At 48.4% G+C, this 25,394-nt stretch overlaps 1 protein-coding gene across 5 annotated transcripts in view; it reads right to left on the reverse strand.

Moving 5' to 3' along the window:
- Positions 1–25,394, reverse strand: part of LOC133353392 (eyes absent homolog 1-like) — a 120,492-nt gene that overhangs the window by 44,714 nt on the left and 50,384 nt on the right. For all 5 annotated transcript variants that reach the window (XM_061569610.1, XM_061569607.1, XM_061569609.1 and 2 more), the window contains exons 2-4: positions 17,858–17,913; positions 12,873–12,985; positions 191–257 (exon numbers count right to left, since the gene is read on the reverse strand). In XM_061569610.1, the coding sequence (XP_061425594.1) occupies positions 191–257; positions 12,873–12,985; positions 17,858–17,913 (236 nt within the window). The remainder of the gene's footprint in view (positions 1–190; positions 258–12,872; positions 12,986–17,857; positions 17,914–25,394) is intronic.

The following is a 25,394-nucleotide window of genomic DNA, read 5'->3' on the forward strand; positions in this document are numbered from 1 at the left end:
GTGTATACGCTTTGTCTGCCGAGCGTCACGTGATCACAACTGATAATCGAGTGCTTTGATATACAAGTGCTTTGGATTACAAACACGTTTCCGGAACGAATTATGCTCGCAATCCAAGACAATTTTACATACATACATAAACATGCGTACATGTGCATCGGTTAATCGTGAAATGAGATGAAGCACTCACTTGGGTGGGTAGAGCGCGGGGGTGTAATGGTTGTGCGATGGGGCGCAGTCGTAAACTTCACAGGCAGCTGAAACGAAGAAAATGCATCATGGGACCTCCTTTGCCATTACCAAAATATACTAATAGGGTTTTTCCCCTTTTTTCTGGCAACAAAACTGACACCTTTTTCAAGGAATCATGCTTACATTAACCACAACTACTTGCAGTCAAATGCAATCAGAGTATTGTTTTTTGTTTGCATTTGACTGCAAGTATTGTGGTTAATGTAAGCATGATTCCTTGCAAAAGGTGTCAGTTTTGTTGCCAGAAAAAAGGGGAAAAACCCTATTAGTGTAAAGAAAATGCAGTCGCGTCATTAAGACACGGGGTCTGCTCGTGCACATTGCACAGCAAAACATCTGAGCCATGAACGTGCCGCATTATAATCATTGCATTCTTCTTGTGCGGCGGTGTGTCTGAGCAACTTCGTTTTACGAATGAAAGTTGCATTTCTGTCCGCCTGATGAAGCTTGTTGTGATTACTGGCGGAACGTCGCACTCGGATTGTAAATGTTATGGCTTTGCTCTCCAACACACCGGTGTGCTGTAGCTGTACTTGGCACGTTCTGTTTAGGTAACAAAGCTTACTAATTGGCTGTGTCGGGTGGTGTCGGGTTTAACGACACATTTATATATTTACGCGATTTAACCCCAAAAAAAACCTGTATTATGGATGTTTTACTATTGTCAGGTGTTTAACTGTATCTGTCAACGTCATCGTCTCCACTGCATTTGTTTAGCAAAAGTTCCCCTTTAATCCGGTGGTCAAATTCCATTCGTCGATTGTATCGAAATTATTGCTGGGGAATATGTCGAGACTCACAAATCCTACGCGCGATTCAATACGAAATGCAATTACACGGCTTGATTTCAAGCGAACACAGATCGTTTAATCGCTTCTCATGACTCCTAAATCATTTAAGAGGAATATATTCATCATAATTTCACATATATGGAAAATATTCCAAAGAACACAGGATGAGATGTTACTATCCTTTGTGCAAGCACCTCCAAGAGTTCATGAACAGTGAGCCTGGTGAAATTTGGGGAGCGCATCGTCAGTAGTGAGCCTTTGGTTCCTAGGGTGTTTCGGCCTTTCACACTATACACCCTCCCCAAAGGCGGCCAGCGACAGGGTGATCAATCCTACGCTTGCGTCCCATTCCCAATTAGTCATAGGAGTTGCCTTGTTGTTGATAGCCAACATCCCATGGGACTATGCATGGCAGGGGCGTCCTCCTCCCTGAGTCAAGCATTGTTGACTTAAGTTGCAGAAAAATCGTGCGTCTTATAATTGGGAGAACACGGCATTGTTGTGGACAGCCAGCGTCCAGGAGATGGCAATCGTATCGCTGCTTTAAAATGGGTAGGGATGTCATCGGAATATATTCCAGCCTCTGGGGTGACCAGCGTAACATTACGGAGAACCGTCTTCTAGGAAGGTGATTCCTACCAACGAGATTCAAAACACATCTTCCGCGAGACGAGATGCATTCTCCGCATCACAAGACTCACCCGCCAATGTTTGCTGCTGAAACACTGTGGGGGGGTGGGGGGGGAAGACGAGCGCGTCTTATGATCCGAAGAATACGCCGATCGTCAACTTTTCGCAACGACTGATGTAGCAATAGCGAGACCGGCTGCTACGAGCGAATTTACAAAGCCAAAGCCGAGGTCGACCGAGTCTGTCCCCGCAAGGGGTTACACGAGCGCGCGCGCGCGAGCCTTGCCGCGCGCGTTAATTTGCGCGTGTTCCGCTCACTTATTTTTGGAATGCGCCGCTTCTCAAGCGCCTGCCCGTACACGCACATTCGGCGCAAGACGCCGAAGGAGCCGCTCGGTGAAAGAAAAAAAGAAGAAATAAGCATAACCCGTAAAAACAAAGTTTTTCACTCTAAATCCTTTATATGCGTGGCGGCTAGAGTCCTCTCGTCCTCTGGCTTGAGATGGCTGCCACCTATGGGTCAGATTATTGTCTGCAGTATTAAACAATTGGTAATTAAATATTTAATTTGTTTTCCCTAAACAGTGTAAAATTTTGGAAAAAAATTTTCACGAACATTAATTGTCTCGCACAACGAGTCTGTGTGCAAAATGTCAGCTCGATTGGATCACGGGAAGTGGGTTAAAAAACGACCGAAAGGTTTGCACGGTCGTAAGCAAGCAAGCAAGCACGCAAGCAAGCAAGCGAACTTAATATAAAGGATTTAAAAAAACCACCAACCCAGCGCCGGCCTCGCCGACGGTGGGCCTCCGTCAGGCGCGACGCTCGGGGCGACGGGCGTCGACCACGATCGACGTCAACCGCGTGTCAACGCCGCCCAGGGTGTCGAGAGCGCGTGGCCATGGGGGGAGACCGCGGGCGTGCCGCTCGCAGAGGGGTCCCGGGATTTCATCCGAGTGCGCCCCACGAAAATTTGCAAGGCGAGATAAACTTTTTTTTATTTTTTATCAGGCAAGGGCCCACTGAGCTGTACTGCAATTTTTGTAGAAGCGACCTGGCCACCCACGAATGATAGCTCAACGAAGCGGCATATCGCGCGGAAATTAATTGCAGCCAAATAGAAGGAAAATAATAAAAATAAAACATTATAAAATAATTCTCACGACGTTTCGGCCACAACGCAAGCAGCCGTCTTCAGGTGGAGAACAGGTCTCTCGAGAAGGCAGAGTCTGAAGACTGTCGAGAAGGCAGAGTCTGAAGACTCTGTTCTCCACCTGAAGACGGCTGCTTGCATTGTGGCCGAAACGTCGTGAGAATTATTTGATTATGTTTTATTTTTATTATTTTATTATTTTCGTTCTACGTGACTTTACCAAAAGAACCAAGAAGATGAATCCCTGCAGTCAAGAAAGCTTTAAATCGAAAAATGCAGCCAAATACTCTGAACGCACGTCGATTCCAAATGTGGAAGGGAAAATTCGGACGAACCCGGACAAACATCCACGCGACCACGGGGAGAATGCGCAAACTCCACATATACGGGCAATCATTGGACGATTATCGCCCGGCCGGCCTAGCATCGCTTCACAAAACCCAACACTTCGATTTAAAGCTTTCGTGACTGCAGGGATTCATCTTCTTGGTTTTTTCGGTAAAGTCACGTAGAAGGGAAGTAATAAAATAATAAAAATAAAACATAATAAAATAAAATAATTCTCACGACGTTTTGGCTACAACGCAACCTGAAGACGGCTGCTTGCGTTGCAGCCGAAACGTCGTGAGAATTATTTTATTTTATTATGTTTTATTTTTATTATTTCATTACTTCCCTTCTACGTGACTTTACCGAAAGAACCAAGAAGAAAAAAACCCAACACATTGATCAATAGACGGCCATCAAAATAAGACGACATCCTTAATAGGCGAAATTTTGGGCAATTGCACTTCTGCTTAGCAGAGAGACGACTTTGCCAGTCTCCGCACGGTGCAGACTGGATAACCACCAGATATAGTCGGCGAGAACAGTCGACAGACGTACACACGCATGTTGAACTTCTTTCGCACCGTACGTAGCCAACCGTGCTAATATGAGGTGCGGGCACAGTTTAAGCGTCACAAGCGTGTGCTCATTCTCAATTGTTGTTGTGTTTATCGCCCATAGCTCCATGGGTTTGTCTGGCCCGGTGGCTCAGTGGTCGAGCAGGTGGCTCACAATTTGAAGGTTGCCAGTTCAACTCCTGGTTGGGGATTTACCTGGCCCATTATCCCTCCGGGTTTCGATAAGATAGGTACCGCCTTGTGGGCAAGTCAGCAGTGGCTGTCATAAGGATATACTCGCCCTCGGCATAGGAAAGTGGAATTTCCATCAATGGCTCAGGGCTGTAAACGGGAGATTGGCACCACCTCCATGCTTATTCGAGCTGGAAACCACTCTATGTTTTTGAACATCATGTTTGGTTTGTAGTCACTTCCTCTCTGAGTAATCATCTCAAATACTCATTTATCATCGTGCTTTGAACATGTACTACATGGAGGCTGCAGTCTAAACAGCATACTTGTCAAACCCTTATCGGTCCCTACCTTATTATAGACCAATTTAGACCTTATTGGTCACCTCGTGCCCTTATAAATATCAACGTTCATCCTACAAAGTCCCATCACAAGGGAGAAACACAAATAGACAAAAAAAATGTTTTGCCCGTGTTCAAACGGCTGTACGCCGTATGGACCTGCAAACTCAATTTCCCTGCACAAGAATACGGTGAACCGCATGGGTTGACAGCTGTGTAATAAATGATGATGACGACGACGATGATGATGGGGTGCAATGATGAATCCCCCAAAGATTCAATGAATTGTCAAGATTCTGGATTGTAATTTGATTCAAGTAAAATGTTATTGCTTAACATTCCAACACAATTCCAGTCCCTAAGGAATCGTTATTAAGCGGAAATATTTTTCCACTCATGTTTTACATTTCTTTAGCAATTTCTGGTGATTGTGAGTTTTTTAAATCTCCAGCCACCATCATCATGATGATCGCCCATGGCTTAATCCACTGCTGGATTAATGCCTCTCATGACCTTGCGATGTTAAGAATACGCCTAGAACTGATTACAGAGAATGGGTTCAAGTGATTCCTCCAGCCACTTGAGGCTGCTACATTTCGCACAATGTGGCAGAAGTGACAGCGCGACTTGGCCGAGGAGACATTCGTCCAGCAGTGGATTGACCATGTTGAACACATCACAATTTCACATTCAATCACGTTACCGCGCGTTACCCGTTTGCTATCTGCAATAAATCACACGGACGCTATGCGTAACACACGCCTGTTAGCCAGTGCCGGATTAAGCTGGTTGCGGGGCCTGTAGCGTATGTTATAAGGGGCCCGAAATAAATAAAAACACGCAAATATTAAAACAAAATATTCACTTCGCATAGTAAAGTAATTGTATTTTTTCATTTGCTATACAGCCAGATAATACGCCAAATCGCTAACCTTAAACACCCAGTCGTTCATAAAAGTTGAAGGCAGTATAGTACTATAGTGATAGAGCAGAATCACTGAACCGGAATTGATAGCTTGAAAGCTTTCAGCGCGGGGCCCCGTAGCATTACGCTACTTTCGCTACATGGATAATCCGGCACTGCTGTTCACACGTGTGCAACACATGATTGTGGCGCTTTAATGTGACGGGTGGGTGGGTTGTGGTTGGTGGGGGCGGATTTGAGATGGTTCCGACGGACAGCGCAGAGTGCTGCGTGAGATCTCACGGCAGAGCGTGCGGGGGGGGGGGGTAATCACGTGACCGTGCCACGGAGCTCACGAAATCTCGCGTTTGGTGGAGGTGGAAAAGGTGGTGTGGTGGTGGTGGTGTAGTGGTGGTGGTGTGGTGGTGGTGCTGGTGGTGGTGTGGTGGTGGTGGTGTGGTGCTGGTGGTGTGGTGTTGGTGGTGTGGTGGTGGTGTGGTGGTGGTGGTGGAGTGGTGGTGGTGTGGTTGTGGTGTGGTGGTGGTGGAGTGGTGGTGGTGGTGTGGTGGTGGTGGTACTGGTGGTGGTTGTGGTGTGGTGGTGGTGCTGGTGCTGGTGTGGTGGTGGTGGTGTGGTGGTGGTGTGGTGGTGTGGTCCTGGTGGTGTGGTGCTGGTGGTGTGGTGGTGGTGGTGCTGGTGGTGGTTGTGGTGTGGTGGTGGTGCTGGTGGTGGTGCTGTGGTGGTGGTGGTGTGGTGGTGGTGTGGTGGTGGTGGTGTGTGGTGGTGGTGGTGGTTGTGTGGTGGTGGTGTGGTGGTGGTGGTGTGGTGGTGGTGTGGTGGTGGTGGCAGTGGTGGTGGTGGTGTGTGTGTGTGGTGGTGGTGGTGGTGGTGGTGGTGGTGTGGTGGTGGTGGTGTGGTGGTGGTGTGGTGGTGTGGTGGCAGTGGTGGTGGTGGTTGTGTGGTGGTGGTGTGGTGGTGGTGTGGTGGTGGTGGTGGTGGTGGTGGTGGTGGTGTGGTGGTGGTGGTGGTGGCAGTGGTGGTGGTGGTTGTGTGGTGGTGGTGTGGTGGTGGTGGTGGTGTGGTGGTGGTGGTGGTGGCAGTGGTGGTGGTGGTTGTGTGGTGGTGTGGTGGTGGTGTAGTGGTGGTGGTGGTGGTGTGGTGCTGGTGGTGGTGTGGTGGTGGTGTGGTGGTGGTGGCCCCCCTACACCCCTTCAGAGTGGGAACAGAAGCTGGGTAGGGGAAGGGGGAGGGAGGCCTGGGGAGGGGGGGGGCAGGGAGGCCTGGGGGGGAGGCCTGGGGGGGGGGGCGAGATAGGGCTGGGGGGGGGGTTAGGTTTGGGGGGGGGACGAAGGGAGGCCTAGGTGGAGGGAGACCTGGGGGAGGGGCGGGATGGGGCCTGGGGAGAGGGGGGGTAAGGCGATATGCAACAATCCTCCAAGGCGCAGGAGCCGCTCGGCCTTCCCCCCCTCACCCCCCCTCACCCCCCCTCTCTTTCTCTCACGCTTACTCCGTCCACGTGTGCGTGGTGGTGTGTCTGTGGTGTGTGGTGTGGGTGGTGTGTAGTGTGGGTGGTGGTGTGTGTAGGGTGGTGTGGTGTGGGTGGTGGTGTGTGTTGGGTGGGTGGTGTGTGTGGTGTGTGTGGGTGATGTGTGTGTGTAGTGTGGTGTGGGTGATGTGTGGGTGGTGTGTGTGTGTGTAGTGTGGTGTGGGTGGTGTGTGTGTAGTGTGTGTGAGTGGTGTGTGTGTAGTGTGTTGTGGGTGGTGTGGGTGGTGTGTGGGTGGTGTGTGTGTGTAGTGTGGTGTGTGGGTGGTGTGGTGTGTGTGTGGGTGGTGTGTGTGTGTGTAGTGTGGTGTGTGGGTGGTGTGGTGTGTGTGTGGGTGGTGTGTGTGTGTGTGTGTAGTGTGGTGTGTGGGTGGTGTGGTGTGTGTGTGTGGTGTGTGTGGTGTGTGTGTGTGTGGTGTGTGTGTGTGTGTGTGTGTGTGGTGTGTGGTGTGTGTGGTGTGTGTGGTGTGTGTGGTGTGGGTGGTGTGTGTGTGGGTGGGGTGGTGGTGTAGGGTGTGTGGGTGTGTAGTGTGTGTAGTGTAGTGTGGGTGGTGTGGTGTATGTGGTGGTGGTGCGTGGTGGTGTGTGTGGGTATGGTGTGGGTGGTGTGTAGTGTGGGTGGTGGTGTGTGTAGGGTGGTGTGTGTGTGTAGTGTGTGTAGTGTAGTGTGGGTGGTGGTGTGTAGTGTGGTGTGTGTGTGGTGGTGTGTGTGTGTGTGTGGGTGGTGTGTGTGCGTGTAGTGTGGTGTGGGTGGTGTGTGTGTAGTGTGGTGTGTGTGTAGTGTGTGTGTGTAGTGTGGTGTGTGTAGTGTGTAGTGTGTGTGGTGTGTGTGTGTAGTGTGGTGTGTGTGTGTGGGTGGTGTGTGTGCGTGTAGTGTGGTGTGGGTGGTGTGTGTGTAGTGTGGTGTGTGTGTAGTGTGTGTGTAGTGTGTGTGTGTGGTGTGTGTAGTGTGTGTAGTGTGGTGTGGGTGATGTGTGTGTGTGTAGTGTGTGTGTAGTGTGTGTAGTGTGTGTGTGTGGTGTGTGTAGTGTGTGTGTGTAGTGTGTGTGTAGTGTGGTGTGTGTGTAGTGTGGTGTGTGTGTAGTGTGTGTGTGTAGTGTGTGTGTGGTATGTGTAGTGTGTGTGATGTGTGTGTGTGTAGTCTGTGTGTAGTGTGTGTGTGTAGTGTGGTGTGTGTGTAGTGTGGTGTGTGTGTGGTTTGGTGTGTGTGTGGCGTGTGTGTAGTGTGTGTGGTGTGTGTGTGTGTGGTGTGTGTAGTGTGTGTGATGTGTGTGTGTGTAGTCTGTGTGTAGTGTGTGTGTGTAGTGTGTGTGTGTAGTGTGGTTTGTGTGTGTGTAGTGTGTGTGTGTAGTGTGTGTGTGTAGTGTGTGTGTGTGTAGTGTGTAGTGTGGGTGTAGTGTGTGTAGTGTGTGTGTGTAGTGTGGTGTGTGTGGTGTGTGTAGTGTGGTGTGTGTGTGTAGTGTGTGTGTGTAGTGTGCGGTAGTGTAGCGCGTTGCGCCATGAACCTGGCGACCCGGGTTCGATTCCCGCTCACGGCCAACACCAGTGACGATTCTCTGAACCAGTCCTGGGCTTCCCTTAGGTCGACTCAGCCTCTTGCTTTGTTCCCACTCCTGTTGCAATGGTTTGCCTCCATTGCCTAATAATAATCACTAGTGATAAATACTGCACTGTATATCACTTATGTAAGGGTGTAAGCGTCAATTGAGTTTCAAGACCTTTGGTTTTCCCTCTCATATTTTGAAATATTTGGTGTCAAATTCCTCCCGTCTGCGAGTGGCACGTGGGGAGGAAAGCGGAATACTCGAGAGAGAGAGAGAACCCCCAAGCGTGCGAGGGGAATGACCAGAGGTCGCAACCAGGTACCCGTACCCTACCCGATACCCGGCTACCCGTACCCGGCCGGGTACGGGTACCCGTTTGTGACCCTGGTGCGGCCGGGTACCGGGTACGGGTAGGCCGTGAGTCACTGGTGAGTAACTGTTTGTCACTCATTTCCCAACGTCTTGACTCTTCTCACAATTCAAGTTCCTAGAATCAACCCACCCGCACCTGCAACATGGCTTCATCCCAGAGGTCGCAATTGGCTACCCGATACCCGTACCCAACCCGTACCCGGCCGGGTACGGGTAGGGTACGGGTACGGGTACCCGTTTGCGACCCTGGTGCGGCCGGGTACGGGTACGGGTAAGGAATCAAAACCCGTTTGCGACCTCTGGGAATGACGCTCAAACGAAGCACAGAAGCAGACTCAACGACAGCCCTGCTGCAAAGCCACATCATCTTCTGTTCGCCACACAGCACCCCCAAAACCCCCCATTACAACAACACGTGGCGTCCCCCAGGGGGAGCCTCCCCCCTTGCCATTGCAGATACGAGAACTGGGCCCGATTCCGCTCAGCTTCCACAGCCACACGCATGTGCGACGTGGTTCGGTCACACCTCTCGTCTGTTATGTCCGAGCTCGTTGCTAGCCCCACCTCTCAGTTAGCACCCCCTCCCACCCCCCCGCTGTATCTCAGCCTCCTCCGTGTGCGCCCAGACCCCGACACAGAGCGTGCATAATTTATGATCAGACTCTTTATTCTGCCGCTAGATTAATAGCCCGAACGCCACCCACACGCCCCCCCTCCTCTCCACCATTCCACTCAATTACTGACGATTCGCATTTCATTTCTGCCTCTGCCCCCCTTTGTCAAGCCCCAGCCCTGGTCCACGTGTCTGCCATGCCCTCTCGGCCAAAGATCTGCTCGTTAATATTTTAAGCCGACGGCACAAAAGAGAGTTCAGTTTCTTGCACGCAAGCGTGCGTGGGAAGCCCATTCTTGCCGGAGTCTGGCTTGTCACCGTGTTATGGACTGGCGTAATGCTCAGCGTTGTCTTCATCATCATCCCCATCATCATCAGCCAGGGGAAATCCACTGCTGGATGATGGCCTCCTCGGGCTGACGCGAGCTCTCATGATCCTGCGATGTGATCATCTGCCCAGCGCCTGCACGCGATCTGATTTCACCGTTCCGTCTCTTCGGTGAGAAGATTCCTTGTTGACGTATTCCGTTCCTTGGCTGCCACTGTTATTATTCTTGACCATTGGCTATCATCCTATCTAAGTGATGTTCCCTGCCCCAGCCAACTCTTAACAGTTTGAATTATATCATTAACGCAGCGCTTGCTTCTCTACAAGAGAAGCCACCTTCTTGCGGGTACTCTGCCAGGATCCTTGGACAGCACTGATCTCTGTAGCTATTTTTAAATCCTTTATATTAAGTTCACTTGCTTGCTTGCTTGCGCGCTTACGACCGTGCAAATCTTTCGGTCGTTTTTTAACCCACTTCCCGTGATCCAATCGAGCTGACATTTTGCGCACAGACTCGTTGTGCGTGACAATTTATTTTCGTGAAATTTTTTTTCCAAAATTTTCCACTTTTTAGGAAATGTTTTTTTTCATATTTAATTTAAAATACCAATGTGATAAAAATGAAACTCTTACTCAAGAAAAACAGAAATGAATAATAAAATAAAACCGATGCCACGCATATAAAGGATTTATAGTGAAAAACTTTGTTTTTACGGGTTTCTTTTTCAGAAGCGAGCTGGCCACAAATGTTCGCCCAACGAAGTGGCTTATCACGTGTACATTCATCGCAGCCCAATACTCTAAATGCATGTTTCTAAATGTGGAGGGAAAAGCCGGAGGACCCGGAGAAAAATCCATGCGACCATGGGGAGAGAGACATGTAAACTCCAAATTTACAGCCGTCAGAGTTGGGGTTGAACCCACAGCCTCCTGTATACCAGGCGAGGTAATTAACATTTCACGACCCCGTTCTGCTCTAATGTGCACTGATGCCTACTTTATTGAGGGTGAATAAAATAAAGAGTGATTTATTGATTGAAGACTTTTTTCAGGAAAGTCCTGGCAATTTTTTGCAGTAGGGGGCGATGACAGATGTATATCATCCCAACCGAGTAATTTAGAGGTAATTTTCCAAATTTGTATAAATTTACACCACGACAAATGCTCTTTGCAACATAAATTTTGCGTAAAAATTATTAATGAGGTACCACTAATTTTGCCATTTTTTCCTGGCCTAAACAGCATCAAAAAGTGGTTTCACTATCATATATAATCCTGATTGAGTAACATATAATATATATTACTAGAAATTCATCGGTGGGTCATTGATCTCCTACATCTAAACGTTGAAGATCATGAAGCCACTGATGCATTTCTAGTGCTATATATTACTCAATCAGGATGATCTCCTACATTTAAACGTTGGAGATCATGGCCCGCTGATGAATTTCTCGTGATATTCTAGAAGGGGCTATACATAAATAAATGGCTGAGTCACTGCTTTGGGTGGACACCAGATATGACTGCAGAGGATGATTGCTTTTTACTCCTATTGCAGTCAGCCTAAAGTTCCACATTTCTTTAAGTCTTGTGCTAAACACTTACAGATATACGATCCCCGTCTTCGCTTGAACCATGTAATTTGCCTTTCGTGGCATGCAACTCTAAAGCCGACAGAAAGTGGGCAAGGCGCAGTCGTTCGGCGTGCAGCTCATCAACGTTCACGCAGTAATAGAGAAACGGTCAAGCATTTTATGTTCATCTGCAAGAAAAAAACATCCCAATCATCAATGTGCCTCTTGCCTCTCTGTGGTCCCTTGAGAGGAAAAAAAAATATCTTTTCACTTTCGTAACCCCGAGCGATTTTTGATCCACCCGCTCCTCGCTCCACTCCACTCCAACGGCTCACGTGCGTCCCCCTCGCCACGCAGCAGGAGGATCTCTGGGTCACGGCACCGCTCGCAACGGCGGGACGCGGTCCCTTGCCGATAACGTCAACGCGGCTCGTTAGTTCGTGGGACCCTGCGACCCGGCCGCCTCGCACCACCGCCATCATCCGCACGCCACGGTGACTAGGAGATGTTACCTTCCTCGCCCGGTATACAGGAGGTCGTGGGTTCGATCCCGACCCTGACGCCTGCTGTATATTTGGAGTTCTCCCCGCAGTCGCGTGGATTTTTCTTCGAGTCGTCCGGTTTTTTCCTCCCCCCCCACGTTTAGAAACGCGCGTGTTCGAGTATTTGGCTGCTAGAAAGTTGCACGCGATAAGCCACTTTGTTGAGCTCTCATTTGTGGCCAGGTCGCTTCTGAATAAGAGCGATACAGCTCAGTGGGCCTTGCCTGGTAAAATAAAAAGAAATGTACAGGGACCCAGGCCGAGCTCCCAGTGCATCCTTTACAGGAGGCCTTCGGCGAGCACATTGACTCGGGACTCAATCGCGCGTGCGATTCATCGCACACAATTGCGAAACTTACTCGGCCGTAAAGATCACCCTTCACCGTTTTCAAATTGCTCTACAGGACTTGCCCCCACCTTCCGCTCTCTTCTCTCCAGTCTCCTCTGCTCTCGCAAGCAAAGTCTTCTGTCGAAACCGACCAGTCGGTCTTCGCTCAGTGAGAAGTTCGTCCTTCTCATCGGCTGCCCCTGTAGTCTGCATCTCCCCCCCTCCTGCCCACAACCCCAGCCATTTGTGCTGCCTACTCCCTGCCCCTGTTCAAGTCCACACTCAAGACCTTTCGATTCTCCTCTACCTGTGACTGACTTTCGCAGCTGCGTGCTCTCTGCTATGAAGAAGGAGCCACTCCCCGACACCTCTCCTATTATATATAATTCTCCCTTTAGGGCAGTGCTATTGACAAGCGTGTCGAGTTTTTGCTATGTTTGCGTGCCACCTTCAGTGGAGTATCACACAAAAAAAAACCGCGCGGAAAGTAAGAGCCACCTCTTTCTCCAGTGATCCACACAACGCCAATGTTTTGTTATCGCCGTTCGCTTTGCAGCATCTTGACAACAGGCTGCGTTCAATTTCGATTTAAAGCTTTCGTGACTGCAGGGATTCATCTTCTTGGTTCTTTCGGTAAAGTCACGTAGAATGGAAATAATAAAATAATAAAATAAAAAATAATAAAATAATTCTGGTCTTCGCCTGAGGACGGCTGCTTGCGTTGTGGCCGAAACGTCGTGAGAATTATTTTATTATGTTTTATTTTATTATTTCCATTCTACGTGACTTTACCGAAAGAACCAAGAAGAGGCTGCGTTCAGTTCGCTCGCAAATCCACGTCGATCGCGGGGGTGTGTCCGCTGTCGCCCCCCCCCTCTTACCGGCGGGGCACTGCGTGGGCGTTCCTGGGCTGGACGACTGCAGGCTGATTCCCGGGGGCGACTCCGTGCAACTCACTTGACCCTGGGAGATGTGCAGCTCCTGCATGACCATACTGCACAGAAAGGGACAAAAAGTGCCTTTGGTGTCCTCATTTCCAGTGTTGGCACGGAAGGCAGAAGAGCTGTTAAAGGGGCGCAGTGGTGGACACACGTTAACTCCCTCGCCTGGTGTGCAGGAGGTTGCGGGTTCGATCCCCACCCTGACGCCTGCTGCATATTTGGTGTTCGCGTGTTCTCCCCGTGGTCGTGTGGATTTTTCTTCTCCACGTTTAGAATCGACGTGCGTTCAGAGTATTTGGCCGCGTGATAAGCCACTTCGTTGAGCTGTCATTTGTGACAGGCAGGTCGCTTCTGAAAAAAAGAGCTCTCTAGCTCTAGTGGGCCTTACTTCGTATAAAATAAAATTAAGTTCCCAGTAACCGTTTGTCTATTCCGTGGTTGACTGGCCAAGCGTGACCGAGACAGATGCACCCAGAGAGTGAGAGAAAGAAATGCCACCAAACTCTCCACGCTTGCCCAATGGATTACAACAAAAATCCAGAGAGAAAATGTGTTTTTATGCCTTTCAGAGCATTCTCAGGGGAAATGCAGAATTTCCCCCAAAAAAAGTTAAATCTGGTGTGGTGAACGTATTCTGTGCCAACCGAACATTGGATGAATGTTCGCAAACATGTACCCGGCCATGATAAATGGGGGTCATGTTAATTATATATTTTCTCTCCCACAGATATGTATGAATTACTTTCATGTACCGAGCTAAAAAAAGTTTCTTTGCCACCTGTGTTATAATGTTTTTTTTTTGTATATATGTACCGTGTCACATTTGATTACTTTCCAATTCCTTTCTTTCAACAACAAATATCACCGTTGTTTTTAGATACGCACCTGGTTTATTGTAATAACTCTTAAGTGCTCTGGTTGAAATGTCTGTGTTTTGAGTTTTTAATAACAAGTGACCGAATATTAGTCAAACATTTAAGTCACTGATGTACTCCACTCACAGCAGTGACTTGAAATGGCCTAAAAACTCGCCACCATAACAGCTTTAAAAAATAATAAGATATTTGTAACGATGTTAGAGTGTGTAGTACAATTGTTTAAGATCAATACATTCCAAACTTTGGTTTTCGGTCAATGTAACATCAACATTTCAAGAAATAAAATGGCCAGGTTAGGAATCAGCAGGTTTGACCAAACAAACACATGATGCCTAACATTTCCAAGTTAAGCAAGTCTAATCTACGGTTACCATAACGCACTTTATAAAAAAATATTTCCAGTTTATAGTAAAGTGTTCGCTGAACAGCCGAAGCTGTTCTTCTTCCGTTGAAAGAGCGCAGACCACAGTGGCTCACTTTGCATTCCTCAAAGAGTTCCAATGAACACACGTAACAGTGACCGATGAAGCCACTTACGTACGGTGCTAAAGAAGTCACACACACACACACTTGTCTTGTTGGACACACCGGGATGAGTGCCAGTCGTGAGGCAAAGTTTCCTCAAGACAAACCCCGCGTCTAAGGTCAAATGTTAACAATAATAATTTGCGCAAATGATGAACGCAGGTAGCGGATTCCATGCTGTGTGCCTTAAGCGTAATGATTGGTTTTAATAAAGTAATGCACCGCGGCGGGTTTACGCACAAGTTGACATAACAAGCTATAAAATGGAAATCATACCGGTCCTTGAATCACACTCCTGGCTTTTCATGTACACGCTGGGCATTGCGACGAAATCTGTGTCATTGTTTTCATAATCCCCCGTGACCTTGCTCCTACGGGGCCTCACCGATATTATCTCGCTGCTGCTGCTGCTGTTTGTGCCGCTTTCATCTGCTAATAATAAAGGCACGGAGTGATGCATCAATCCGGTTGGATTCTTCACGCTCGCAAAGCATTCCAACGAATTGAATTGTGTGTGTGTGTGAAGTTAGAACATTATATGGCAGTGTTGCATTTATGCCCACGGAAAGAAAACTGCGCTAAGGTGCGTGAGTGGGTGGTGTGAGTGGGTGGTGTGAGTGGGTGGTGTGAGTGGGTGGTGTGAGTGGGTGGTATGAGTGGGTGGTGTGAGTGAGTGGTGTGAGTGGGTGGTGTGAGTGGGTGGTGTGAGTGGGTGGTGTGAGTGGGTGGTGTGAGTGGGTGGTGTGAGTGGGTGGTGTGAGTGGGTGGTGTGAGTGGGTGGTGTGAGTGGGTGGTGTGAGTGGGTGGTGTGAGTGGGTGGTGTGAGTGGGTGGTGTGAGTGGGTGGTGTGAGTGGGTGGTGTGAGTGGGTGGTGTGAGTGGGTGGTGTGAGTGGGTGGTGTGAGTGGGTGGTGTGAGTGGGTGGTGTGAGTGGGTGGTGTGAGTGGGTGGTGTGAGTGGGTGGTGTGAGTGGGTGGTGTGAGTGGGTGGTGTGAGTGGGTGGTGTGAGTGGGTCGTGTGAGTGGGTGGTGTGAGTGGGTGGTGTGAGTGGGTGGTGTGAGTGGGTCGGTGTGAGTGGGTGGTGTGAGTGGGTGGTGTGAGTGGGTGGTGTGAGTGGGTGGTGTGAGTGGGTGGTGTGAGTGGGTGGTGTGAGTGGGTGGTGTGAGTGGGTGGTGTGAGTGGGTGGTGTGAGTGGGGTGGTGTGAGTGGGGTGGTGTGAGTGGGGTGGTGTGAGTGGGGTGGTGTGAGTGGGTCGTGTGAGTGGGTGGTGTGAGTGGGTGGTGTGAGTGGGTGGTGTGAGTGGGTGGTGTGAGTGGGTGGTGTGAGTGGGTGGTGTGAGTGGGTGGTGTGAGTGGGTGGTGTGAGTGGGTGGTGTGAGTGGGTGGTGTGAGTGGGTGGTGTGAGTGGGTGGTGTGAGTGGGTGGTGTGAGTGGGTGGTGTGAGTGGGTGGTGTGAGTGGGTGGTGTGAGTGGGTGGTGTGAGTGGGTGGTGTGAGTGGGTGGTGTGAGTGGGTGGTGTGAGTGGGTGGTGTGAGTGGGTGGTGTGAGTGGGTCGTGTGAGTGGGTGGTGTGAGTGGGTGGTGTGAGTGGGTGGTGTGAGTGGGTGGTGTGAGTGGGTAGTGTGAGTGGGTGGTGTGAGTGGGTGGTGTGAGTGGGTGGTGTGAGTGGGTAGTGTGAGTGGGTGGTGTGAGTGGGTGGTGTGAGTGGGTAGGGTGAGTGAGTGAGTGGGGTGAGTAAGTGGTGTGGGTGAGTGGGTGGTGTGATTGAGTGGGTGGGGTGAGTGGGTGGTGTGAGTTAGTGGGGTGAGTGAGTGGTGTGAGTGATGTGAGTTAGTGGGGTGAGTGAGTGAGTGGTGTGAGTGGGTTGAGTGAGTTGGTGGTGGGTTCGTGAGTGAATGGTGTGATTGGGTAATTGTGAGTGAGTGGGTATTGTGAGTGGGAGGGTGGTGTGAGTGAGTGGGTATTGTGAGTGGGAGGGTGGTGTGAGTGAGTGGGTGGTGTGAGTGAGTGGGTGGTGTAAATGGGTGGTGTGAGTGAGTGGGTGGTGTGAGTGAGTGGGTGGTGTGAGTGGGTGGGTGGTGTGAGTGAGTGGGTGGTGTGAGTGAGTGGGTGGTGTGAGTGAGTGGGTATTGTGAGTGTGAGGGTGGTGTGAGTGAGTGTTGTGAGTGAGTGGGTGGTGTGAGTGAATGGGTGGTGTGATTGGGTGGTGTGAGTGAGTGGGTGGTGTGAGTGAATGGGTGGTGTAAATGGGTGGTGTGAGTGGGTGGTGTGAGTGAATGGGTGGTGTGATTGGGTGATGAGTGGGTGGGTGGTGTGAGTGAATGGGTGGTGTGAGTGGGTGGTGTATTAGTTGGCCTGCTATTTGAGCATCCTACCAGTGCAGAGAGCACATGATGTCTGAAAGAGATCTCAAAATATTTGTATTATTTTATTTGAACCCAATAACTTTTCATTGAACTGACAACAGAATTGTGGGTGTCCAAGCCAATATCGGGGACATTTGACCGTCTTTCGACACGGTTTGCCTCTTTCGATTTACTTGCATCCAACTTGCAACCAGGGATAGCATTCCATCGCGGCAAAAAAAAACATCAGCATCGTGTAACCAAGTGCAATCGGCATCTCCTTACGGAAGTAAACTCATTATTCGGTGGTGATGCTGCGTCGGCAGCGGTGCACAAGCACAAATTACCAAGCACAAAACATCAACACATTCGTGAATAACACTTGCGCTAAAAAGGGAAAAGTATACAATGTGCGATGTTTCACCGCACCGCGTGTTGTGCGATGAAGATTGGCCATTGCCTGACGCGTCGCCTCTGATATCTTCCCCCCCTTTTAAAGCCACAGTGTTATTGAGGAATGTGTTGAGTTGTTTTCGTGTGTTGTACTCGTTGTCAAAGTGCGGCCCGTGGAGCAAGTAAAATATATTTCCACGGGCTGAACAAATAGAAATCTGAGGGGGGTGGGGTGGTCTTGTTCGGGGCTGTGCGGTGTAAGAGGGGCATGACATTTCGCGACGTAAACATTACATTTCTTTCTTTGCATCAGTTTCATTGACATAAAGGTGACCGAGGAAAAGCAAACTACGGGTTGGCATTATTTTGGCGACGTCACCTCGTACCAAAGCTTTCGTGACTGCAGGGATTCATCTTCTTGGTTCTTTCGGTAAAGTCACGTGGAAGGGAAATAATAAAATAATAAAAATAAAATAATTCTCACGACGTTTTGGCCACAACGCAAGCAGCCGTCCTCGGGTGAAGAACAGGTCTGTCGGAAAGACAGCGTCTGAATGAAACACCACCAGGCTTGGCAACGTATATTTAAGCTGCTTGCGTTGTGGCCGAAACGTCGAGAGAATCATTTAATAACATTTTTATTATTTTATTATTTCCCTTCTACGTGACTTTACCGAAAGAACCAAGAAGATGGTCACCTCGTACGTCTGCCGTACGTGCGCTGGACTTGTTTCGCACCGTTCGTCGCCGTACCGTGCTCAAGCGGAGGTGCAGCCGGGGTTCTTACCAGAAGGAGCTGTCGTGAAGGTCATTGGCTTGGCTGCTGGTGTTGCCCGACGTGGCCTGGGATGAGATAGGGAAGAGGTGGCGAAGAGAGAAAGAGGTGGGGGAGGTTGGGGATAGCCATTTGGAATGGGAGAGGGGATGAAGGGGGGTGTTAGCCATGTCTTAGATTGATCGAGCAGCAATCCTTTACTTAGCCAGACTGATATCCCGATATCAAGCGCTTTTGAACTATGCCCTGTGCCGCATAGAACGTATCGTTATTGAATTTCAGTTATACGTTATGATTTAACACCGATGCTAGTTGTTGCACGTTGCGTTTTGATTGGGGGTTGCTGACGATGTTTGAACTATTGCTTTAGATGTGCACCCGTTCCGTCTGGACGTCTGTAAAAAAGAGCTTCGGAGTTCATCGGATTTTCTCCGGGATATATAAAGATTCTGATTCTGATCAGTTACCCAGGTCTGCATTGGAAAAGATACATTTCCTCTTAATGGGCTCTCTCACCTGGCTTAAATAAAGTTGATAATGATGATGATAATGATGATGAAAATGATGATTGAATGACATGTAGACACTTATTCTGTCTCAGATAATTATTATAATGAATTATAATTTTCATACCTTTTGTCAATTCATTGCTGAATAAAGGACTCTTTGGTCGTGGATATTTTTTTACCATACTTCACCATACTGGCCAGTGTGGGTTGGTGAAGGGGTGGAACCCAGGACAGGTTTACACATCACCACTGATGTTAGCCCTGGCTGGGACTCAAACTAAGGTCACTACACGAAACCGCTCCTCCAAAAGCTACCAATACACTCCTTTATAAATACACAGGCTGAGCCACTTATAGATACCCCGCTGATTTCTAATGAGCATTTCCCCGTCTTATTAACAGGCCATTGAATCGGTATAGTGACTGATATGGCTCCAACTCTTACATAGGAATAGAATGAGCAAGGTGGTGGCAAGGATTGAGAGACGGGCATCTGTGGCACACACACAAAGACAAAGATCCCCCCTTTAGCCTAAACATTTTTTTTAGGAAAAAGTGGTTAGCGAGCACCTATGAAGGGTGGCCCGGCGCATAAGGAGGTATGTGGCAGAGGTCGCAACCGGGTACCCGATACCCGTACCCTACCCGATACCCGGCTTTCCGTACCCGGCCGGGAACGGGTACGGGTACACGTTTGCGACCCTGGTGCGGCCGGGTACGGGTACGGGTAGGCCGTGAGTCACTGGTGAGTAACTGTTTGTCACTCATTTCCCAACGTCTTGTCTCTTCTCACAATTCAAGTTCCTAGAATCAACCCACCCGCGCCTGCAACATGGCTTCATCCCAGAGGTCGCAATCAGGTACCCGACACCCGTACCCTACCCGGGTAGGGTACGGGTACGGCTAGGTACGGGTACCCGTTTGCGACCCTGGTGCGGCCGGGTATGGGTACGGGTAAGGAATCAAAACCCGTTTGCGACCTCTGGTAGGTGGCCAGCACCACGCCCAGTGGCGATGTTTGCACACAGCACCAGGTACTTATTTTGAGGCTGAGTCAACCTAGAGGAGGCCCAGAATCAGTTCAGATAATCATCGCTGGTGTCGGCCGTGAGCGGGAATCGAATTCTGGTCGCCTGGTTCGTAACGCAGCGCGCTAACCGTCAGACCACCCGCTCCTCACACACACACACAAATACACTTATTTACACAAAGACAAAGCTCCCCTGTATAGCCTGTAACAGACTGTTGGGGCAAGTTCTGTTAGTGAGCACCAGTTGAGGCCGGCACTGCTCACGAGGGGGTGGGTGGCCAACGCCCTAGTGGCGATGTTTTACACCCCCGCATCAGGTACTCATTTGAGGCTGAGTCGACATAGGGGAGGCCCAGAACCGTTTCACATAATCGTCACTGGCGTTGGCCGTGAGCGGGAAACGAACTCGGGTGGCCGGGTTCGTAGAACAGCACGCTAACCAGTGCCGGATTATTCCAGTAGCACAAGTAGCTACATATGTAGTAGCTACACGTGTAGTAGCTGCACGTGTAGTAGCTGCACGTGTAGTAGCTGCACGTGTAGTAGCTGCACGTGTAGTAGCTGCACGTGTAGTAGTTATGGGTCCCGCACTTTCAAGGGCCCCGCGCTAAATGCTTTCAAGCTATCAATTCCGGTTCAGTGATTCCGCACTTGCTCTATTACTATAGTACTATACTGCATTCAACTTTTACGAACGACTGGGTGTTTAAGGTTAGCGATGTCTCATATTATCTGGCTGTATAGCAAATGAAAAAATGCAAATGCTTTACTATGAAAGTTATAAATGTACGTGTTTAAATATATATTTATTTAATTAAGGGCCTCTTTATAACATAATGCTACAGGCCCCGCACTAGCTTAATCCGGCACTGGCGCTAACCGCTACACCCCCCCCCCCCCCCACACTCGCAATTTCACGAAACGTATACACTGCTGCGATGGGTACAGACGCGCACGCTAAAAACACCAAAAAAAAAACCGAAGGCCATCGGTAACAGGTAACCGGAGCGGATTGGATCGGTTGGCGTGGATTCGCCAGGGTTCAGGTCAACTCGGAGGAATGCCTTTCATGCGGTGGGGCGGCAACTCGCTGGGCCGGTTGACCCCAGCTGACCCCGAGAAGTGATCGCGGACAATGAACTCTCTCCTCCCCCACCCCCCCGCGTGGATCGCTTTACCTGTTTTGTTTGTGGACACGCTTCATTGTTGCTTCTTTTCCCTTTGAAATGCTCGACGAAGTCAAGTGTGTGTGTGTGTGTGTGCGTGTCTGTGAAGGCCAATATGTGCGGAAAGTATCAGGATTGAGAGTTGAAGTCAACGTTTTTGTTCTTGTCGCGAGCAAGTTGATATATTTCGATTTAAAACTTTCGTGGCTGCAGGGATTCATCTGCTTGGTTCTTTCGGTAAAGTCACGTAGAAGGGAAGTAATAAAATAATAAAAATAAAACATAATAAAATAATTCTCACGACGTTTCGGCCACAACGCAAGCAGCCGTCCTCAGGTGAAGGCCAGGTCTGTCGGGGAGACAGCGTCCGACAGACCTGTTCTTCACCTGAGGATGGCTGCTTGCGTTGTGGCCGAAACGTCGTGAGAATTATTTTATAATGTTTTATTTTTATTATTTTATTATTTCCCTTCTACGTGACTTTACCGAAAGAACCAAGAAGATGAAGTTGATATATTTTTGAGATGCCTCGATGTATTTAGCAGCCAAAATACATTTAAGTTTTAAGAAACGCCTTAAAATTATTGCTCTTTTGTGGACACCGTGTGTCTCCGTCTCTTTGTGTGTAAATGTTTAATATTCAACGAATATTTTACAATGATCATTCAGCAACGTATACGGCACTTTTTGTTGAGCGGGGGTCACGGGGTGGATCAGTAGAAGTTAGCGCACTGCTCCTACGAACCCGGTGTATGTTGAGTTCGATTCATGGTCACAGTTGACATCGGTGGCGAGTAATATCTGAAGTGGTCCCGTGGGTCAGTTTTGACAAACCATACTGACCAGCGTGGTGAAGTATGGTCAAACAACAACCCCCATGATTGACATGGTGTGATGAGGCCTTCCCTCAACAGTAGGTTGGCAAAGGTCTGTAAATTATCAATATTACTATTACATATGTTTTGCCTTGAAACAATATAAGTTAATTATAATATTTTATATTTTTATAAGTGTCTCATATTTTTATTATGGCCAAGCAAAGACATTAAATGTTGACAATTTTTTAAATGTTATACCCAATTCTTTAAATCTAAAAACATTGTACCCTGCACCTTGTATTTTGACAGATCTTCCTTTAAAAAACAACATATGTTGAGTATATACACACACACACTTCACGTGCATGGCAGTAGATGCATGCAATTGTCAGAACAATCTACAAATGTTAAACAAATTATTTGGTGATGCTGCTGCTGCGTCGGCAGTAGTGCACACGCACAATTAACACAACACTCAACACGTTTGTAAATAAGGACTAAAAAAGAAAAAAATATATACGTGACGTTTCGGGTAATGGTCCTTCTAAACAAAAAAGTAAAACATTTTTTTACGTGCTACGAAGAAGGGCCATTGCTTGAAACGTCGCCTGCTATCTATTTCAATTTTTAAGGCGGCGACATCGACAAAAAACGAGTTGACTTTGTTGTTATTTTCAAAATAAAAAAGCACATTGTCCAACGCCGAGTGACCCACGTGTATACATACAACAAACAGCTCGATTATCAACTCCACGTGCTCAGAAATAGCCGCGAGATGATGACCGAGTATTTCTAGCGCTCACTGTCGTGCACACGCTGTGTTTCTGTCTCTGTGGATGAATGCAAACACAGATGCAAATACAGCTGCGGCCACGCTCGCCTGAGGCACGCGGCAGGTGAGCATTGCTAATGTGCCAGGGCAGGTGCGCCCTGTCAGTTTGAGTGCAAACATTAGAAGCCCTTTGATATTATAACTCTGCTTAGGCGATGCGGTGGGTTTGGGGGGGGGGGTTGGGGGAAAATACTGGAGGTGATCGTGAACTTCATCGTGGCTGGCAGGGCCTCGCAAAGCGGGAATGTGGCTAGCAGTTCTAGTGGTGACATTGACGACCATTTGCGAGTGCACATTGTATAGGTCGAGTGGACATCAGAACGTGAGAAAGATTATAAACGAGGCGGGAGGTTGGGGGATTCGGTCCATCCAGCTCACTCGGTTGTTAGCGGCAGCAGGAGGGAATAATTTGATTGAAGAATTTTCCTTTCTTAAATATGAGGCAAGATTAATCCATTTCGATTTAAAGCTTTCGTGACTGCAGGGATTCATCTTCTTGGTTCTTTCGGTAAAGACTTTACCGAAAGAACCAAGAAGAAGATTAATCCATATTTTTAGGTTTTTTCGTTAAAGTCACGTAGATAAAAAATAAAAATTAATAAAAGTAAAATAAAAATGAAATAAAAATCACGACGTTTCGGAGGCAACACAAGCTTCCGTCTTCAGGTGGAACCGTCACAGCACGATAGCTGTACCTTGATACAGCTATCGTGCCTGATACAGCTATCGTGCTGTGACGGTTCCATCTGAAGACGGAAGCTTGTGTTGCCTCCGAAACGTCGTGATTTTTATTTTATTTTTATTTTACTTTTATTAATTTTAATTTAATTTTTTTACCTACGTGACTTAACCGAAAAAAACCTAAGAATATGAATCCTTGCAGTCACGAAAGCTTCAAATCAAGATGAATCCACTTTTTCTGCCCAAGTGGCACCATTGAGCCTTGTAAGAACCACCACCGCGGTCTCGAGGGAACATGAAGAAATCCGATAACACAGAGTACAGAAATCGCCCGCTGCAAGTTCCCTCATCACGCGTTGTTTCGCGCATATATATATTGATGATTACTGTAGCGAGGGAATGGATTTCCTCGTAAGTGTAATGTTTCGCACGCGAGTTCTTTTTTTTTTGGTGCGCGATTTTAAAGCGAGGAACGCACGCGTTTGAAAACGGACCATTTTGCGATGCAACACCGTGCAGTGTTCTACAAAGAAGGTGATATTGAACAGCACAGCACAAGAGTAACCCCAGCATGCTTCACGTGTCCAGAATTATGCTCGCACACATTCTGCACAGAGCATTGTGAAAACCACAAGCTGAAAAGAAAAACCTGCTTGATATTGTGGCATTAAAAAAAAAACATTTAGGCAGCAGAAGGAACAGGTTGGCTGCATACCGGTTTCATATTTGATCCTCTTGGCAGTACCCCGGGTACCAAATGATACAGAATGGCCGAGGAAATTAAATGTTTTATTTCTGGGACACTATTTTTTTCCAGGGGTGTACTTAACTCCGCGACTGGGGCAACCAATGAATCCGAAATCGGTGGTGCTACTCCGTGATGTCGAAACGCCAAACATTAACATGAAAAAAAATCCGTTATGGAAAAATGCAACTTTGAAAAGTGCATCGTGTACAGCTCGTCGAGATGAGTCGATTGCCCCATCGCCGACCATCAACAGACTAAAAATGACTGCATCACGGACATTATGCGAGAGCCGGGGTTACTGTGGTACCGCCACAAGGTTAACTTGTTAGGACTCATCAGAACAGTACAGCCATCAATGCTTTATGCTGCCATTTTTGAGATAAAATATAAGAGCATCTACTCAGATGAGACGATGCAGACGCTGAAGAGCCTTGGGACTAAGTGGATAATTCCCTGGCTAAATGCATTCCATTGTCATTCACTACATTTGCTACACGCCCCTGCTGGACATCTGTGAAAAAGAGCTTCATAGCTCATTGGATTTCTCCAGGATGAATACCGTTTCTGATTCTGGTAAAGATTCTGAGGTGCTGTTAGACAAAGCCTGTGTATATATCTTGTGTCTGCCACCAGGAATTAGAATGCTTCAACACCGCAACCGAGCACCGAATATCGCGTATCCGATTAGCAGAGTGGCAACATTCTATCGTGAAGAAAAATCCTGGAAATATTTGAAACCCCTCCGTCAATCCGCTGCTGGACGGAGGCATCCCCATGTCGTGCTGGTTATTGGGGTTGCTTGACCCTACATCACCACGCCGGTTGTTGTGGGTTCTCGAAGGTAGGGGAGGGAAGGGGTGACCAGCTCAGGTATCGCTCGCCACTGATGTTAGCCACAGCTGGGAATCAAACTCAGATGTATTACAGTATCATTCTATTGTATGTACGTTGAACTTCTTTCGCGCCGTACGTAGCCAACCGTGCTAATCGGAGGCGCGGGGAAAGGACAACAAACTAAACACACAAAAAAGCAGTTCTAAAGAAATGAGCTTTAAATCTAGATTTTAAAAGCGCATAGCTCCAGTGCCGTCCTAATATCCTGCGGGGAAGAGCGTTCCAGACGGCCGCAGAAGCGCATCTGAAAGCGGTCAGCAAGAAGGCCAGATTCTCAGCGAGTGCACCAAACACTGCGCCGACGATAATAGCGATACCACCAACGATGATATCAACAGCACATCACCTGGGGCCCCAATTTTTAGCAGTGCTTCCAGCCACGACGCGTGGGCAATCATTCTTTAGCGCCAAACATTGGCTGTGAGACCCAAGTGCAGCCAACAGATCGATTGGCCCTGCTGCAAGAAGCAAACTGGGCGAGTTCCCTGCCTACCGACCCCACACTGCAACCCGGTGCCGGATTATCCTGCTACGGGCGCCGCACTTTCAAGGGCCCCGCGCTAAATGCTTTCAAGCTATCAATTCCAGTTCAGTGATGGTGCACTTGCTTTATGACTATAGTACTGTACTGCCTTCAACTTTTATGAACGACCGGGTGTTTAAGATGAGCGATTTGTCGTATGATCTGGCTGTTTAGCAAAATGAAAAAATACAATTACTTTACTATGCAAGTAAAAAATGTATGCGTTTGAATATTTACGTGTTATATTTATTTATTTCGGGCCCCTTTATAACATATGCTACAGGCCCCGCACAAGCTTAACCCTCCGTTCTAGTTCTACAGTACTCCTTACACACCTTCCGTATCCCC

The sequence above is a fragment of the Lethenteron reissneri genome, chromosome 43, assembly GCF_015708825.2.
Source record: "Lethenteron reissneri isolate LAM-NWPU_2019-01 chromosome 43, ASM1570882v1, whole genome shotgun sequence".
NCBI lineage: Eukaryota > Metazoa > Chordata > Hyperoartia > Petromyzontiformes > Petromyzontidae > Lethenteron > Lethenteron reissneri.